At 48.7% G+C, this 18,087-nt stretch overlaps 6 protein-coding genes across 6 annotated transcripts, besides 1 other annotated feature; 3 read left to right on the forward strand and 3 right to left on the reverse strand.

Annotated features, from left to right (window-relative positions):
- Positions 1-1,516: 1,516 nt before the first annotated feature.
- Positions 1,517-3,853, reverse strand: ACLA_014700 (uncharacterized protein; the record flags this gene model as incomplete). Its single annotated transcript, XM_001274458.1, has 1 exon — positions 1,517-3,853. The coding sequence occupies one exon, from the start codon at positions 3,851-3,853 to the stop codon at positions 1,517-1,519; it is 2,337 nt and encodes a 778-aa protein (XP_001274459.1).
- A 394-nt stretch (positions 3,854-4,247) lies between these two features.
- On the forward strand, positions 4,248-4,917 carry ACLA_014710 (nucleobindin SSP120; the record flags this gene model as incomplete). The annotated part of the gene is made up of 2 exons (XM_001274459.1): positions 4,248-4,374; positions 4,436-4,917. The coding sequence occupies 2 exons, from the start codon at positions 4,248-4,250 to the stop codon at positions 4,915-4,917; spliced, it is 609 nt and encodes a 202-aa protein (XP_001274460.1).
- Positions 4,918-5,121: 204 nt separating this feature from the next.
- On the reverse strand, positions 5,122-6,450 carry ACLA_014720 (tRNA(Phe) (4-demethylwyosine(37)-C(7)) aminocarboxypropyltransferase; the record flags this gene model as incomplete). Its single annotated transcript, XM_001274460.1, has 1 exon — positions 5,122-6,450. One exon carries the CDS (start codon positions 6,448-6,450, stop codon positions 5,122-5,124), a length of 1,329 nt encoding a protein of 442 aa, XP_001274461.1.
- Positions 6,451-7,327: 877 nt separating this feature from the next.
- Positions 7,328-8,820, reverse strand: ACLA_014730 (phosphoinositide binding protein ATG18; the record flags this gene model as incomplete). Its single annotated transcript, XM_001274461.1, has 4 exons — positions 7,328-8,214; positions 8,281-8,440; positions 8,558-8,712; positions 8,769-8,820. 4 exons carry the CDS (start codon positions 8,818-8,820, stop codon positions 7,328-7,330), a joined length of 1,254 nt encoding a protein of 417 aa, XP_001274462.1.
- Positions 8,821-9,445: 625 nt separating this feature from the next.
- On the forward strand, positions 9,446-12,849 carry ACLA_014740 (tRNA methyltransferase PPM2; the record flags this gene model as incomplete). The annotated part of the gene is made up of 6 exons (XM_001274462.1): positions 9,446-9,520; positions 9,577-9,794; positions 9,880-10,244; positions 10,300-11,987; positions 12,047-12,337; positions 12,391-12,849. 6 exons carry the CDS (start codon positions 9,446-9,448, stop codon positions 12,847-12,849), a joined length of 3,096 nt encoding a protein of 1,031 aa, XP_001274463.1.
- A 2,150-nt stretch (positions 12,850-14,999) lies between these two features.
- Positions 15,000-15,025: a microsatellite.
- Positions 15,026-15,481: 456 nt separating this feature from the next.
- Positions 15,482-17,831, forward strand: pps1 (tyrosine/serine/threonine protein phosphatase PPS1; the record flags this gene model as incomplete). Its single annotated transcript, XM_001274463.1, has 6 exons — positions 15,482-16,232; positions 16,287-16,373; positions 16,427-17,323; positions 17,382-17,502; positions 17,561-17,617; positions 17,708-17,831. 6 exons carry the CDS (start codon positions 15,482-15,484, stop codon positions 17,829-17,831), a joined length of 2,037 nt encoding a protein of 678 aa, XP_001274464.1.
- Positions 17,832-18,087: the final 256 nt, after the last annotated feature.

Raw genomic sequence — 18,087 nt, forward strand, 5'->3', positions numbered from 1 at the left:
CACAGAAGGTATAGGATTTATTTAAGAGATAAACTTTGCTATGTGCATAGCTACTCAACAAGAGATAGAGCAGGGTATTTATAACCTGCCCCAGTGAGATAGATATTAATATGCTAGGATAATCTTTTTATACTTTAATAATAGAGTATAGTACCATGGGTTTATAGCTTTCCTCTAGTTTAAGAAACCACCTTAACTATAGAATTACAGATCCTATAGTCTAACCACACCATATAGCACCTCAACATTGTTGTTGCATGCCTCCCTGTTTGATATTTAGCTAATTATGAACAGTTATCCTAACCAAGATTTTGGTCAACCTAATAGATTTACCCAACATTACCCACAATTGGCAATTACTAAATAAGTGTAGATTCACTTATTATAAGACTATAGTAACTATTTAATAAGAAACCGCGAATGATGGTGCTTTTAGTGATGTTCTTTCTGCAAGCTTATATTATAAGGTGCAGAAGGCTGGAAAGTTAAGGATGGAACTCTGATTAGTTGCTAGAAGAATTACAGACAGTATTCTAGTGAGGTATTTATGCCATTAGTCTTGTTTTACTATAGGTATAATCTTATTATTATCTGAGCAACTCAAGCACATACATGGCAGTGTGCATATGATTAGTGCAAATATAATACTGGAAATAGTGGCTGCAGAAAGACTAGGGGAGTGGAGGCGGTGGTAAGGTATATTTAGCCTTATAGTTGCTGAAAGTTATAGTATCTGTGTCCTGCTCCTTTGGAAGGGAAAGTCAAGTAAGTGAATAATATAGAGGACTGTCTGTGGAACTATAGCCCCTAAGTTAATGAGTTTTACTATAAGTTAAGGATAACCAGGTAACGCACCTTATTCTTTTCCCTGTGTGACCTGGATGATTTCACTAGCAGTAATAAAGGGGAGATATTATCAGCTTAGCTAGCTTAATAATAAGGTTAAGGCTGATGGCTGAGAAGTGGAGACAAAGAAGAGAGGGGGGAGGCGTAGCTGTAATTTCTAATGGGAAAAAAAAGGAGGGGGTTGGGTAGCAGCCATAGGGGCAGATAAAATGATAATAGTGACTGGAAGGGTGTAGAATATTTGGGCGGATTTAGGGGGAAAGAAGAAGTTGGGAGAGAGGATAATTAGAACAGTGAGGGGACGGTTCTTATATACTGGAGGTCATGATGCGGGCGGTGTTTACAAGATGGCGTATTGGGAGACCATACCCAAAACAGTAAAACTAACCACAAGAGGGAATTCACAGGTCCTCGCTTTACAGTGCAGATAGTCTTTCTGCTGCACTCATGCAACTGGTGCGCATGCTTACGGTTGAAGAAATCCAAGATGAAGTAGTAATACATTCCCAATCGACTCAATTCTTTCCTGAGTCCCATATCTATCTCATCATAATCTACAGATCTAATACAAATAATCGAGGTATCATTGAAGAAGGCGCCAGCCCACAAGTCTTCAGGTTCATTCTGCTGCTGTCCCACGAGTGCGTATTGACTGGAATGTCAATGCTCCTCAATCGCTTGCCAGAAACCGTACGCTGAACGGCTTAAGTGGCCCGCGCTCTGTGTTTTGAAAGCGGTTGGTATTATTGTTGCTTGCAGGAGCTGGCTCGCTCGCTTGCGTGGCCGGGGGATCTCTTGCGCGGTTTCTGGGACGCCATGAATCTCTGGGACTGCCATGGCTCGTGCGCTGAATAGCAGTTTGGCGCAGCTGCGAGACTATGTTTTTCAATTGTGTTATTTCGACCCTCAGGGCATCGATTTCTTGTTGCTGTCGCTTTTGTGCGATTGAATTTGTTGCAGTGAAAGCGTCAAGACGGCCACTGTCAACATGCTCGAGGAATTTAGCGTCTTCCGGATCATACACCCGTGGGGGAGCTGGATCACTAGGCTGGGATTCTCTGTATTTGTCAAGAGGACCAGCAAGCATAGCGGACAACACGTCTCGCGAGTACAGGCCGACCATCCTTTGCCAACGGATAGCAGGATCTCTTTCCTCTGATATAATAAGGTCTTCCATTTGCTCGCCAAGTATACTGGCAAACTTGAAGCACTTTTCCCACACAGGCTTAATTTTATTCCCTGGGGCCGATGCGTCGGCTTTCTTCTGCCAGTGTTCAAACCGAGGATCCTTCGTTACATCAACGTCCTCCTGATGTTCAGCGGCGCTTGCCCAGTCAAAGCCACTATTGATTGCAGCAGAGATCAGGGCATCCGAGACCTCCCATTTGCCACAGGTATCGCAAAGTTGCACCATTAACACAATCAGTCTCTCGACATGGCGCTGCGAGTGTAGGCTCGTGGAAGTTAGGAAGGCTAGTGATCTCCTCAGTGTATACACGCCATTTCTCCAGTCAGCTCTAATAGCATTAAACTTCAAATATGCGTACAGAGTCGAGAAATCATCCGCGAGGCCGTGTTGCCTGCCTGCTTGTAGCCAAGCGTCGGCTCGATCAGGTTGATCGAAGCGCAAGGCAGCAGTAACGAGAGTTGTGTAGATAACAGGATTCGCGCTAGAAACAGGCGGTACAGTGATTTCAACACCATTAACAACCTGTCGCTTGTAGAAACTCAATCTGCCCAGATCCACGGGATAGCCATCACCCCGAAGCATCTCGAGGAAGGAATCAAACCCCTTGAGATTCTTGGTTTTTCTGAAGAAAGTCAAGATTGAGATGATCAGAGATGAGTTGAGAGGAAATTTGTGGGGTAGGATTGTTTTGAGTATCAATTCCACTAAATCAGTCTGATGAGTCTTGGTGAAGGCCAAAATCATCAGCTTCATACAGTAGGACCGATCCGGATCTGTGGACTGTAGTAGGTTATTCGCGAATCGTAAGAGTAATTCGGGAAGGGACATTTTATCTCTGAAAAACAAGGAGATATCTCGCTCCATCTCGTTATCCAGCTTCTCGCGCTCCTGCTGCATCTCCTTGATTGGCTGTACGCGAAGCTCCTTGGCCAGATCGTCATAAAATGCGCTTTCATTTGTCTTCAGAAGACGAATTCTGCGCCGAAGGGTGTTCAGTTCGGCCAGTAACTCCGCGAAGTTGAGTTGGGGTAGGTCGAAGTCTGCTGTGTACATCATCGGGACGCCAGCGTAGTTGTGCGCGATTGACTGTCGAAGCAAAAGTCGAATTGCCAATTGTTTGAGCGCAAGTTTCCGTATGGCCTTCTGTCGAACCGCGTCACCCGATAACCACTTTGGTATGTCACTTCCATCAAGGAAGAACCCATGCTCCGATATTGGGGCCTCATCTTCAAGATCATCCTCATTTTCGGGCATCATATTCCGAACAAGTCGATTGTGTTGTTCCATTTCTATATTCTCAAGGGTTTGACTGCGCTGTGCAAAGATAGAGCTCTGGATGAGGCGATTAGAAGACTCCGGGTCAGCTACATCTTCGACGAGCTGACTCGACTGATCTAATCGTAAATCTCGTGTTGTATGAATTGATCGACGAGATGGGATTGTCGGGACAGGAAATGATCCCAGGCTGCTAAACGAGCGCATTTGCAACGCTCCATTGGATACCGTCCTTTTTCTCCGCGCCTGAATAGCTTCTAGAAGCCGATGTTCTTCATCCACTAGCTCATTCACCTCCTCCTGCACGGCTGCGATTTTCTCGGCCCACTCATGTCGGCGCTTGTCCTTCGCATTGGCATCCGCCAAAGCAGCTGCGGCAAAAATGCTGGTGTATAGAGCAGTGACGGAGTTTCCGAGTCGAAGGCGTTTCTTGCTGGCTGCTGTCGTTGTCCGCGAAGTTAATGCCGATGCGCTGGTGCTCAGACAGGAAACACATCGACAGCTCGACTTCGTCGGAGCAACGCGGGACCATAAACCTTGCATTATCGCGGCATCTCCAATCAAGGGCTATCCAAAAACGGCATATAGATCAATTGGACCTCTGTTCGGCTCAATGGCCTGGGAGAAGATCGAAGACAAAGGGAGATTGCTGGATGACCGGACGGTAGACTAAGGTGGGACGACGTCTGCCGATTTCTTTCTAGAGCCGGAAAAAAGACATCTGGCTGGCACATGCAAACAGCACAAACTCCCCGGGTTGACGCTGTCTCCGCATCGAGTCTCGTCACCCGCTCTGTTGTCCTTAACAGCCCTTGATATTAATTATTTCTAGATCTCTGTTTCATTGGGGTTGTATTGCTACGGTATCGTCTGGGAGAAACCGAAGAGCTGTGAAACTCATTGGTTTGAAATTGTCAATCAAGCGATCCTCTCGACAATGCTCGTCCACTCCGTTGGTCTGACGACCGTATTGCTTGCTTTGAGTAGCAGCTTCGCCAATGCTCACGGATCCCATGCGAGTGAGCAGAACCCTTCTGCGGACTGGGCGACTCGTCACATGCAAGGTTGATTTCCAAAACCCCATCGAATTATTGGACAAGGCCCATTGACTATTCGATCTGACAGAGGAGCACCACATTGATTCCTTCGACCCCAGTTCCTTCTTCGGCCTTCACGACTTCGATGCCTCCGGCGCATGGACACCCGATGAGGTTCGGAAGACTTACGGAATGGACGATGAGACAAATTCGAAAGTAAGCGAGGAGCGGAAGCAGCAGGCACTTCGGGAGGTATTTAGCCTCTTCGACACAGGGAACTCAGGGGTAATCACACGCGACAACTGGATGCGACTGGTTTCGGCTGGGACTCGATTACCCGACCTTGGCTTTGGTCCCGGTCATCATGGAGACATTGAATACGAGTATGAAATCCACCACTTCGAAAAGTATCATGGAGAAGATGCGAAGCTGGAAGACCTTACGCACCCGGAGGATATTGAGCATTTCCGGAGACATGATGAAGAGGAGGATGCTGCGGAGAGACTCGAACAGCTTCAAAAGATGCCGATCGTGGAGGCGAACATACCCCAGAAATTCCGACGGGCGTAATGTATAGTTCAATATCTGTGACTGTATATATGTGTGCTTGTTGTGAGAACTGTCCGAGCGTTGGTTACACAGCATGGAACCAGGTGAAATCGATACCCTTTTCATGGAGCTTCTCAGAGAGCCACTTTTCAATTATCACGACGCGATGCTCCATTTCCCTCACTATCCTCTCGCCGAAGATCTAGGACGAGGGGGACGGCGTCTTCAGCTCGGGTCCGGGAGACGAGCTCCGCTCAAAGAAGACAGCTTGATATCGAAAACACAATGCATAATCCCTGGCGCGTATGTCTTAACCTGCTCGATATGTGGGCATCCCACATGGTCTTCTGCAGAGTCCGGTAGGACATCGGCTCTCAACCTCCCAATCTCAGAAACAATCCGGTCCTTCATCAAGTCGATCTCTCGGATGTCGACATTTTCATGGACGTGGATCCATCCTCCCTTTTGCAGGTCGATCATCTTGCAAGCATCACCCCAGGAACCGCTAGATGAAGGGAGGAGTCCCAAGTTAACGTGCCGGATACTATTCCAAGCATTTCGGCCCTCTAATTTTCCTTTGAGCTCGCTCAGGACGTCCACGGCGAATCTATTGTCTCCATGGAAGACGACCACTCGTTCCGAATCATGAAGATTGTCAACCAATTCCGGGATGGATTGACTTAGTGAACCGTCACCTTGCACCTGAACCACTCTACATCCCCATCCATTTGCTGCACACCCTCTTCGCAGCCCTTCCACAGACCAACCGTTGATCTCCCAGCCCCAGACCCTCTTTACTCCTCTCTTCAGGTACGAGAAAACAAAGTACCCAATGCCGGCATACATATCGACCACACTGACATCTTCTACTCTTTCACCGCCCAGCGTGCCCGCGTCTAGCCCTTCAAACACCCCACCTTGACCCAATATCCGAGCCTTCTCGGTGATGTTACCTCGAGAGAACATCGTGTACAGCGGGGCCCAGGTCTGCACAATGCCCTGGTTCTGCATGGTTCGCACCCAGAACGCGCGCTGCAGATCCGCCTCCGTCGGCTGCGCATCCTCACCATCTACAGACGGTGCAGGACCGAAGTCGCCGTAGAGAGGAATGAGCCCCGCGGGGCTGCGCATCCTGTTCTCCTGCCCTTCGGTGTTTGTGAGAGCAATAGGTGCATTCATAGCGACGTGTGTAACGCCCACACGGCCGAATGCCTTGGCAATGGATCCATAGAGAGCCTGGCGCTGCTGGCTATCCAGGCTCGCGTAGAGAGCACCCCAAGCGGGAGGATCGCTCAGTGCATTGACAGGGAGCAGCAGCAATGGTTCATACACAGTGAATCGCTTAGGAAGCGCTGGCTCCAGGTTCTCTGGCGGCAAGCCATGCTTGGAAAGCAGATCTGGGGAGATGTGTGCTGCTATGAAGTCTTGTATGCCTCTTCGGAGGGGGTTCGAGCTTCTCGCTCGCCGTCTGTCACTAGTATCATTCAAATGTTTTGTATATTTCTTCTTCTTGCCATTCGTGTCTGCACCATCTTTTGCGTGATCCACTGGCATTTTCAGGTGATCAAACTAGGTTGGGACACTGGAGAGAAAAAGAGCAAGGGCTTGCAAACCCACCCCACTCAACCAGATCGAGTGCCTCAGCCTGATAGCGGGTTGACGAAGATTCAAGATTCTGGAACAGTATAGATTTTGATTCCTCAGTCTCGTATAAGTGATCGATATTCACAAATAGCTCACTCAATCAGCGAGGAACAACTTACGAACATTTATGTCCATAAGTTTCTATTTCCAGTCCCGCCCTAGGGTCATGTGACTTTCATACCAGGTGAACGCTCGTCTACCTTGCAATGATAACTTGCGAAAGACCATGATTAAGAAAGGTGATGGACGCTACGGGTGTTCTATGAACGATAATCCTATAATGGGAGTTGCAATGCAGCTGGCAAAGAGCAGGCCGGGGATAGCAGGAACCACATCCACAGGATGCTATTATGAACTATATATAGGTATATCGCAGGCCAGTCCAAGTTATCGAGAAATAACAGATGATCCATGAAAGTCAAAGGATGTCGTATCACTGGGGTCGAAGCATGTATTTGAACAACTTCTGTCAAAGCAAAGAAAAGAACGCTTAAGAAAAGAGGGAGAAGCAATGTAGGAGGATCACTATCGCTGGAAATCATTAGTAGGATTGAAAGATACGGAGATCACGGCACAAAGAATGGTATCATATTGACTCTTTTCTCAAGCGCACTGTGAAGTCTACAGCAGTCAAGCACGAAAGATGAAGCCTATCTTGGTCCTGATGATAGGTAGTGCGCTTGAGAAAAGAGTCAATATTCTGTCACAGAATATCCCATCCGATCACTTGAGTCGAGTACCCTGTACTTCAGTTAATATGTGCCCAAGTAGGTATTTGAAGGAGAACTCACGAATATTGTTTTGTCAGCGTCCCTTCGCCACCTTTCGAAAGGTCGATGCTAAAGACATAGAAATTTCCATCGCTGGTAATCACCATTACCTGCGGCGTGTTGTTGCTCATCGCGACGACGCTGCGGAGAGGACCATTATTTCCACTGCCGCCAGCGTTCTGGCTTGGCTTGGGAAGTTTAATCCACGCGAAGTCCCGAGCCGGTTCCCACATTTCGCTGACACCTTTCGGAAGATAACCTCCAACTTTGGCAGCGACAGTGCTGCCAACGTTCTGCGATGTTCGTCGGATTATACCCATCAGTGTTCCATTGTGCTTCCGGGCGGGAAATTCAGAAGAGTCCGGTTCCCCGCTCACATCGCTTCGGTCAGGGGAATGTCCTAAAGAACTTTGGCTGAAAGCCCTGTCACGACCTGCTGGCGTAGAAGACGAAGGAGAGGTGTCGCGGGAGGATGATGTTTGCTGGCTCAACTTGAACAAGTGTATTGTCTCGGTGGACGAAGAGACGCAAAGCAAGGTCGAGGTCGTATTGAAAGACATGCTGAAAATCCTGGACGGCATCGAACCGCGACGGAATTGATATAGCTTATGCCCATCCGGAACGGAGAAGACTCGGATGATAGTTCCTTTATCGGACGCAGTGGCCAGGAGAGTGCCATCGCTGTTGAGGGTAATGCACGCCAGCGGAGATCGGTGCGCTTCAATCACGTTTATTGCCTCCAATTTCAGACTATCAAAAATCAAGACCTCCCCACTTGTCGGAGATACATGGGTATTTCCAGGAGGCGCATGAGACGGAGGAGTGAACGACGAGGGCGGCGCCTTTTGCGGCAGAGGATAGGCAAGATAACAGTTATCGGAGGAGGGGGACAGGGCACAGATTGCTACTGAGAGTCAAAGATTCTATCCATTTTATGCGGAGTAGGGGACGAAGGTTCATGGCACCTTACCATTGGGATTTGGAGATGTCTGGATGGTGTAAAGCAGCTTCATCGTCTGAATATCATAGAGATAAATCTGATCCTCCAGAACAATCACCAGCCTTTTCCGGTTCAGTTTGACCGCCAGCACAGTCGTGGGGAATGTTAACTCGCATATCGTGGATTGACGCTATATGGACCAAATGCCGGAGCAGAAGGCGTCAACATCATATGGCCAAAGTACTCTTGGAGTGAGGGACATGTTCGCGATCTAATGTGTACAACTGCTAAAGGATGGTCTACCAACCTTAGTATTGGTGATTTGAAGGCGACGTGGTGATAAGATCAATGCGACTAGCGACGTCGAGAAGAGCATCTCGATTATAGCAATATGCCCTTCTTTCGTCTCATAACTTTTGGCAAACGGATCCGTTGTGAATATGCGAAACCCCTTTGACGTCGCTGATAATTGTTTAGAGTGTGCGCAATCGATTAGGAGTGTCTAGGGATGCCCTTACCAACAGCCAGATAGCTGTAGTCCTGGTTGAACGTCACAAAGTTCATCGCCATCTTGTCACTGATAAGGCGGTTTCCGAAACCAATCTACCTGTGAAATATATCCGGGGGGGTGATGGTATTCGATGTGTGATGCGTCGGCGACCTCGAATACGGGTAGAGCTTTCCCGTGAATCACACGGTTTCAAGGCGACGCTTCGATGAAGATGAAGGGGCGCAGTTGAACGAGTTGGAGATCAACGGGGTCTCATGGCAGATCGATTTCGTCACAGGATGCATTTACCTCGCATGTCGCAGTCGTCAATAAATAATTGCTCCAGGGCTCGCGTACGTATATGTTTCAAAAGTCCCTCTCTCTGACAGTTATTTTTGAGTCTGGCTAATGATAATCACTCACGGACGGTGCTTGCGAGAATGAGATAGGAACTTGGAAGAGTAACGAGCTCATTTGCGGAGGATCGCGGGGGATCGCCTGAGCAGCCTGAGGCAAGCCGCGGCTCGCAGGATGTTTGGCTCAGCCGCGATAAGCGAGATGCGGACGCTCGGGCCACATCTTGATTAGTACACTGGAGGGGGAAATTTTTTTGGTCTTCTTAGCAACGTGGGGCATGAAACGAAACGTTGTCTTTGGCGGCACAGATTTGATTTTCTTCTTCTGATTTTATACTCCAGTTCGCCCATGGGAGCCTCAAAGAAACCAGCCGCGGCTGGTCTCACCTCCAAGGCTGAGAGAGAGGCCGACCTGGTGATGGGAGTAAGTCTTTACAGATTTGAACAAGACCGTGCATACAACTGACTCCGATTCTTCAGACTAACAATAGCAGTATTGTGTCCAAACGAAGCGTCGAATTACTATACTACCCTAAGCCCCATTTCTTTCGCTATTTCGTGAAAAAGCCCCAGAGACGATCGCCTTTGATAAACCGTGGATACTGGCTTCGTATGCATGCTATGGAAGAGACTGTTCGACAGTTCATGAGCCAGCCGTCAGACAAGCCCAAATTCGTCTTGAATCTTGGATGTGGATTGTAAGTCGTAGAGAACCATCGCCGTGCCAGTGGGACACTGAAGAAACGTTCCCCGTGGGCTGTATGCTAAGTTGGGCTATCGTAGTGATCCATTACCGTTTATACTCCTGAGTGCCGATAAGTCCTTGTGTAGTACCACGCAGTTCGTGGACATCGACTATGAAAAGCTCATGATCAATAAGAAGACGGCCATTCGTCGAACCGATGAGATCACACAGCTTCTCGAAAATGTAGAGTTCCTGTCAGATGAGAGCCCGATCCAGATTCGCAGTGAAAAATACATAGGCGTTGGTTGTGATTTGAAGAACCTCAAGAAGCTGGATGATGTGCTGAGAACAGAGGTTCTCCCTTCAGAATGCTCAATTCTGTTCCTGGCAGAGGTCTCTCTGACCTACATGGATGTCAAGTCCGCTAATGCAGTGCTGGACTGGGCCTCGAAACTCAATGATGGTCAGAGCAATCCACGTACCATTTATTTGATCTTCAGCTAACCTGGTTCTTCAAGATGCTAAATTCTGCATACTGGAGCAATTTTTCCCAGACGGACCAAACCATCCTTTCGCTTCGACCATGATGAAGCATTTCAATAAACTCGGAGCACCTCTGTACTCTATCCATGAATACCCTTCGCTTAGTGAGCAGGAACAGCGATTCAGGAATGCTGGATGGAAGCACGCGCACGCCAGGAGTCTCTGGGATCTCTGGTCTGATGACGAGTTTGTTGGCACATCGCGCAGAGCGTGGCTGGACTCAGTGGAACCGTTCGATGAATGGGAAGAGTTCGCGTTGTTCGCTTCACATTATTTTTTACTTATCGCTTCTACTAAGCCACAGTCTGCAGATCAAGATCCAGCACAGGCACCAGTATCTGCTGCGGATACAGATGCGTCTTTCCAATATATGTTGCTCCCAAGCAGCAGCCAGGGTGCGGGCCACAGACGATTCGGTGCCCTTATCCCGGACAGCGAGAAGTCTATCGGCCACCACTCAGGCCTGTGTCAGCAGACGCGTGACGCATCCACCGATCTTTACACCAAGTCAAGGGAGATAACCAGCCCCGAACTCCCTTTTCCATCGCGGGAGGTCTCCGCGCGGATGTGCCATACTGTGACTAGCCTGGGCGATGCTGACTGTCTGCTCGTTGGTGGGCGAGCGTCACCAGCCTCTGGTTTTCAGGATTGTTGGCTGCGACAAGGGAGTCAGTGGCGCTCAGTCCAAAATCTTCCAGCCCCCCGGTTTCGGCACAGCGCTGTCAAGCTCTCTCTCGACAGTGACTCTGAAGTTGTTCTCGTCTACGGCGGAAAATCTAGCGATGGCTCGATCTTCGATAATTGGTTGATGTGGCGCAAAGACGGCGCCGGATGGCAGGAAATTGAGACTCAGGGCTCGAAACCTACTGCTCGATTCGGAGCATGTCTAGCCACCATCAACGATACCACAGGCGTTCTGTTTGGAGGTATCGGACCATCTGGAAACATCCTTGAGGACTTCTGGACATGGAAGATGCATCAACGGGATGACGGATCTATCTATGTAGAGCTGATCGAGCACACGGATGGTCTGCGGAGAACGTCTCCTCTGTGCGAGTATATCTATCGATTCGGAGCGACAATCACCATGACCTCATGGGGATTGGTCATAGCCGGTGGAATCATTCCTCGACATGTTGTTCCTTACAGGAAGGAGATTATGTTACTTGATTCGACGACGCTGCTCAAAGATCTGAACGACAAGTCGCCTTGGAGTCAAAATATCGTGTCTGCAATTGGGCTCGGGGATGACCTGAGAGGCCCAAGACCATTGCTGGTTGGTCACGCCTCCTGCGCCGTTGAACCAGGTCAAGTCCTCATGCTGGGTGGCGGCGCAGTCTGCTTCTCCTTCGGGACGTTCTGGACTGAAGGGAGCTGGATCCTGCAATCTGCAGCCTCGGCCTGTGCGAATGACTGGGCACTGGTCCCGGAAACTGTGCAAGCAAAGAAACCCGTTGTACCGCAGGTGACGCCACATATCGCAAACTGCAGCGCTACTAAGGAGATCCCTTCAATCCCTCGCCGTCGGGTCGAAAACCCCGAGCAATTCCAACAAATTCTAGCTGATGGAAGACCTGTGATTATCGAAGGCTCAGACATCGGACCCTGCACCGAGCGGTGGACGAAAGAATACTTGACTGAGGCTGTTGGCAGTGACCGCAAGGTATAGTTTGAGATAACATAAGCCCAGCTAGTTCTGCCTTGCTAAAGATGGACAAACAGGTCATTGTTCATGAGGCCCAATCAGACAATATGGACTTCCAATCCAAGAATTTCTCCTATGTAACCAAACCCTTTGGGGAGTTTCTGAACCAAGTTCATGCTGGTGGCCGGCAGTATCTCCGTAGCATTTCATCTGAACAGCCTTCTAAGCTGCCTGCCAATCTCGCAGTTGATTTTCCAGGCTTGAAGGATGATTTCCAGCTCTCAGAGGCACTGTCATTGGTGACCGAAAACGCGCATAGTTCTCCGTTGAGGATATCGGGCCCGGTCACCATGTGGCTCCATTACGATGTGAGTGCAGACGCAGTTGATCTTAGATTAGTGTCGCTGATGTGGATGCACAGGTAATGGCAAACGTATTGTGCCAGATACGAGGTAAGAGGAGACTTGTGCTGTTTCCTCCTCGCGATGTGCAGTATCTACAGATTCCTCCTGGAGGCTCGAGCTCCACCATCAATGTATTTCCGAACATGGAAGATGGCTCGATCATCTCGATTCCACACACGTCGCCGCAAGAAACCGTCTTGAACAGCGGCGATATTTTGTTCATTCCACCGATGTGGCTGCATACCGCATCTCCAATTGGAGAAGTTAGTGTTGCAGTAAACGTCTTTTTCCGCAATCTCTCCAAGGGATATGCAGCGGGTCGCGACGTGTACGGCAACCGCGACCTGCAGGCGTATGAGAAAGCAAGAGCCGATCTTCAGAAAATGGTTAAATCATTTGATGGTCTTCCGGCTGATGTTGCCGGCTTCTATCTCTCTCGACTCGCACAAGAATTGAAGGAAAGTGCCGAAGTATGAGTGGAGCCAAGTGTTAATGGTGGAAGACGGAGTGGGTGGGAGGTTTGGGAGATCATATCTGAACTGATATCCTATGCCACCACCCCTACCAGGTCGCATTGGGGACCTGCTGAACTGTCTGCTCTGGCTGTTGGCAATGCTGCACGTCGTCAATTATGCGAATTCAATTAACCATTGAGAATGTGGTGTCTTTGTAAGGGAAGAAGTTTTTGGCGCGAGTATTGCCATGTTCGTTGGGTTCAAGGCCCAGCAGTTATAGATGTCAACCCAAAACTACTAAGACGCCTCGTGCCAGCAGCGCACAGTTGCACACAACCAGCAAGCATATCGGGCGTTTGAAGTGTCTTTGAACAGAGCTGCCCAATGCCAATCAATGACATACCGATTTGAAGCACACACCACTCTGGAAAGATATGTGCTACAAAAATAGAGATGTTTATGATATTGAAGAAAAGTCCCTTTTTTTTCACGCTGTGTTTTCTCGCACATCCACGTGACAGGATTCAGATTTCCAAGTGGTAGTTACATTGCTCGGTTCAAGTTCAGCCTTGGTGCCTTGATTTAATGCTTAGGCGCTAGACTGGAGCAACAGATCGCGCGCCCTCATTTCCAAAGTAGGTAGGCATATTATTACGGAACATACATCGTGCAGTCAATTTGCATTGGCGAAGACCATCAGGAGGTTTGCCGGCGCGTGAGGGGGGAGAGCTAGCCGCTTCCCAAAACCTCGGATGCAGGTGTGATTGCACGGCGTTACCCCCAGCAAGGAACAATCCTAGACACTATGGGATACTTACCTTCCTTACTGTACGAGGCATGTCCGCCCGAGACCATTGCAATCCAGATAACTTCTCCCAATAGAAAAGAGCAAACTCAAGATAACCCCATCAGTCGTCATCATGGCCCTCATCCCAATGGATTGTGTCCAGAATGTAGAGATCGTGGCTTGTCAGAGAGACCCATGACACTCTGGAACCATGGACTCAGACCACCGGGTTAAGAGATCGAAAGGCTGGTATGCCGCAAAAGAGGACGAGGATCTCCCTATTATGCCAATGAAAAGCCCGGGATTCAGAAACTGAGTTTATGGTAGTCATGCAGAAGGGTCGACAATTTCAGTCCCACACTGATGCTGGCTGGACCACATTTTGCAATCCTGGAGGGGGGGGGGAACACTCTCCTCAAGGCCCTATTGGGCGTTACACAATGAGTGTTGGCGTCAAGACTGAGTCAAGAGTTTTATGCGAGTCTGGAGAAGGGTGGGGGGGGGGGGAACTGTTCGATGTTAGGACTCGGGTTGAGACTTGAGTTTGATAGAAGTATGTTATCGAATATCTGGCTTACTGAGCATGGTTCCTTGATTAACAAATAGAGAAAAGATGCCCGAAATGAAGGATGAAGTGCACTGACTTCTACAAACGCCATTGTAGATAGTGGTGGGGGTGATCATCGACCATAGATTTGGAGGCATCATAACCCGAAAATCCTTAGGCGGGAGGCAATGATAGACATCAAATCGAAGCGATGATGATACTGATGGACTAGATAGATAGCTCAGTCCAGAAGTGATCTGACTGACTAACTGACTACGGAGTAGCATCTAGCATCTATCTTCGTTAGTATACTCAAGTTGGAGAGAACAGGACGAAGAAAGATGGGGAAGCACGAGCCACCAGCATCCACTGCGACCGTGACTAATAAAATACATTATACATTATACATTACCTTACCAGGTAACTAGGTAAGTTACCCCGCGTACTGTCATGGTGGATTGGATGAATGGAAGTACTTTTAGTTTTTGGGCGTACAGCATTTCAGTTCCTCTCTTCGAAGTACGGGCTCTCTTCTTAATTGACAACGCAATCATGAATCTATTTCTTGTTTCCATTCGAACAACCGACTATTAGATAGACATCAATATCATATCATCCTCGCTCATCATTAGTTTCTCATCGTCTGCCTACTTCCTTTCTTCTTTGTCTCTTTGTTCTCTTCACTGACTAACGGACTTATTTCCTCACCCCCCCCCCACACAACAAACGTTCGCGCCCAGTTCCACTTCCAAGTTCCCTTATCAGCGGGTCTCTGTTAGTCTATCTTCCAGGTGGTGTCCCCACCTGGTAGAAGACCTCTATAGCAGTGCTAGACTGCTAGGACTAGGACTAGGACTAGGACTACTAGGACGAGGTAGTTCCCTTACGGACGACTGGACTCTTGACGGACTCTCACATCCACCACGCCATCGTCTCCACGCGCGTCGACAGCTTCATTGATTTAAGTCCTCCATCTTTGGGTATCGTCGTGTTGGATGCAGGGTTCTAATCCTCTGGTTGGAGTATCTAGCCGGTACGTTCAAGAGCTGGGTCTCTTCCCTTATCCCTTTGAGCTGACAGCTCCCTCAATTCGATTGCATTGGCATCGAGCTTCAGTTAAAAGACTGACCATTGTACAATACAGGCACCTGTCTTCCCGTCATTAGTGCTCGCGCTCCACCGTTTATCTACAGCCGCGACGTGCAAGTCGTGCCGCGGATGTGTTATTAATCGATCCTATCCGTGTTACTGCATCGAGTTCGAGGACTGAATTTCTTTTGGACTTCTATATAAACTCGTGCATACAATCGTCAGTGGGAATGGCTACGGTGCTGGTGCAGCAGCAAACGCTGCGACATGCGACACCTCCTCCAACAAACATTGCCTCGTCCCTCAGTATCAACAGGAACACATCGCCCGTGCCAAACAAGCATTTACCTGTGTGTCCGCCTGGAACATCTTCAGCAGCATCACAGAATACCGCTCAGAGTGCCAAGGAAGATGGCAAGGGCCAGCTCGTATCACTTCTCTATCCACCCGATGCGTTTGCGCGAGTATCGAATTCACCCCCAATATACTCCATCAACATTGTAACCTTAGCCGCGGCCCTTGAATACTGGGCTTCCCAACCATTGCCAGACCCCAATCAGGTCTTTCCCTGGCTACATGGTCTTCACCCTGAAAATCATTTGCAATTGGGCTTTTTCACAAACCGAAGACGATCTCTTCGTAGGACACCCCAATGTTGGAGAGGAATCACAATTGTCAAAGTTGGCGGTGATATGTCCACGTCCCGAATCAAAGGTGCCGTGGCCCCAGATGAGATCCTAGCCCCGTCCGGCTGGGACTTTCTATCCATCGATCCCCGAGAAGGGTTCTCTGTGCGCAACTTTCAGATCCAGACAGCAAAACTGGCCACTTTGTCCGACATCGTCGTCTACGGACAGGATGGTGTCAGCCGGAAACAGCTTTTAGAAGTCGCGGAGAGGATCGCAACTGCGCAGTATCGTTGGCGAAACAAGAATGATCCGGACCGACTGCTTCCTGGCTTCCATACGTTTATACTTTCGAGTGAGTAAAGCCTGGTTGTCCGAAGATGGAGAATGGTCGCTAATTGAATGGCAGATGAATTTTTCGAGATCGAACGCCGTTGTCCCCGCCTGGTAGCCATCAACTCTCAAGGACAGCTTACTGGTCAAGTTGTTGATTTCTGTAAGTATCCTCTCAGATTCTCCAGTCAAGACATTAAATTAACCCAGCAACAGTTCAATGGGAGCGACTCGAAATGTGCGAGATGGCGAAAGCTTCTGAAATCTCCAAGAGCGTCTGGCAAGGGCCAACCCCTGATTATATATTGAGGACCACACCGGGCGACTCAACCGGAGTTGAAGACTTCGATATTCTGATTGAGACCAACGACCTTGCTGCCGTCCCTGGCCCTCGATATCTGGCCAAACTCAATAAGCAACTGGATGCTGGGCCTTTGCGACTGGAATTTCCGTCCTCCGGATCTCTTGTTGTTCCTTCTGCTGAAACCAGAGAGATAGACGATTTTGTCAACACTATTCGATGGATATACTACGTCGCCAATCCAGAAGAGCCAGAATCTCCCACGGACAAGGATGGAGACGTTGCCATGATTCCTCTCCGACGGAAAAGCCGCAAGATCCTTATACATTGTCCAGACGGTTATACTGAGACCTCTCTGTTGGTGATTGCTTATCTGATGTTCGCAGAGGGGTTACCAGCTCACGAAGCATGGTTGAGATTGCACTGTGATAAGAAACGCAATTTCTTTGCCTATCCCTCCGACGTCACCTTCCTGGGCACCCTTCAAACAAAGCTTTTCCAGGACAGCCCTGCGACACATACGAACAACATCTCCAGCCTTCCAGATCCGCCTTGGTTTCGATATTGCGACGGATCCCTTCCAAGTCGCATTCTCCCGTACATGTATCTTGGTAATCTGGGTCATGCAAATAACCCAGAGATGCTCTGGGCACTTGGTATCAGACGTATTCTAAGCATTGGCGAATCGGTCTCGTGGCGTGATTCTGATGTTGCTCAGATGGGAGCAGAGAATCTAATGCACATCACTCAAGTTCAAGACAATGGCATCGACCCATTGACTCAGGAATTTGACCGGTGTTTGGAGTTTATCCGTAAGTTACATCCTTTCGAATATCTGCTGGGGCTCAACTAATGATTGAATACTTGTAGGAAAAGGGAAGCAGGATGGAGCCGCTACTTTGGTCCACTGCCGTGTTGGAGTTTCTCGGTCAGCGACCATTTGCATTGCTGAAGTTATGGCATCTCTTAACCTGTCGTTTCCAAGAGCATAGTGAGTCCGAGCCCTTCTTCGCCAAGTAATCGCTCAACGGCTAACTTCAATCCTCTAGTTGCTACGTTCGGGCGAGAAGACTCAATGTTATTATACAACCGCATCTGCGTTTTGTGTAAGTACACTTCAGTCCTCTCGAGGGTATTCTCCGAGGATATCTACCCCTGTCCATGGCTGGTCGTTTCTTTGGCTAACAGCACTTTAGGTATGAGCTTCTCAAGTGGGAGGAGCAGCAACTGCAAAGGCGCAACAAGCCCATCAAGAGAGAGCTGGAATGGACCTCGGTGGCTCGAGAAATCGCACTCATGAACAAACCGTATCTGAGATAACTCAGTCAACAAACACCTCATGTCGACTTGCAAATTGCAAAATCTTGTCTATACTCGCAAGACATGACATTTGATGCGGGGTCATGCCTCACGACGATGGCGAAGGTTTACGCTTTTTTTGACGATCTAAAGGATTACACGAGATGAATGGGAATATGAATGGATGAATGACGGATTTCTTTGAGTTTTCTGGCGTTGTTGGGATTTAAAACGATGATGCTTTGGACTCACATACCTGAGTCATGCTACATCAGTG

Source organism: Aspergillus clavatus, genomic scaffold, assembly GCF_000002715.2.
Source record: "Aspergillus clavatus NRRL 1 1099423829795 genomic scaffold, whole genome shotgun sequence".
NCBI classification, from domain to species: Eukaryota; Fungi; Ascomycota; class Eurotiomycetes; order Eurotiales; family Aspergillaceae; genus Aspergillus; species Aspergillus clavatus.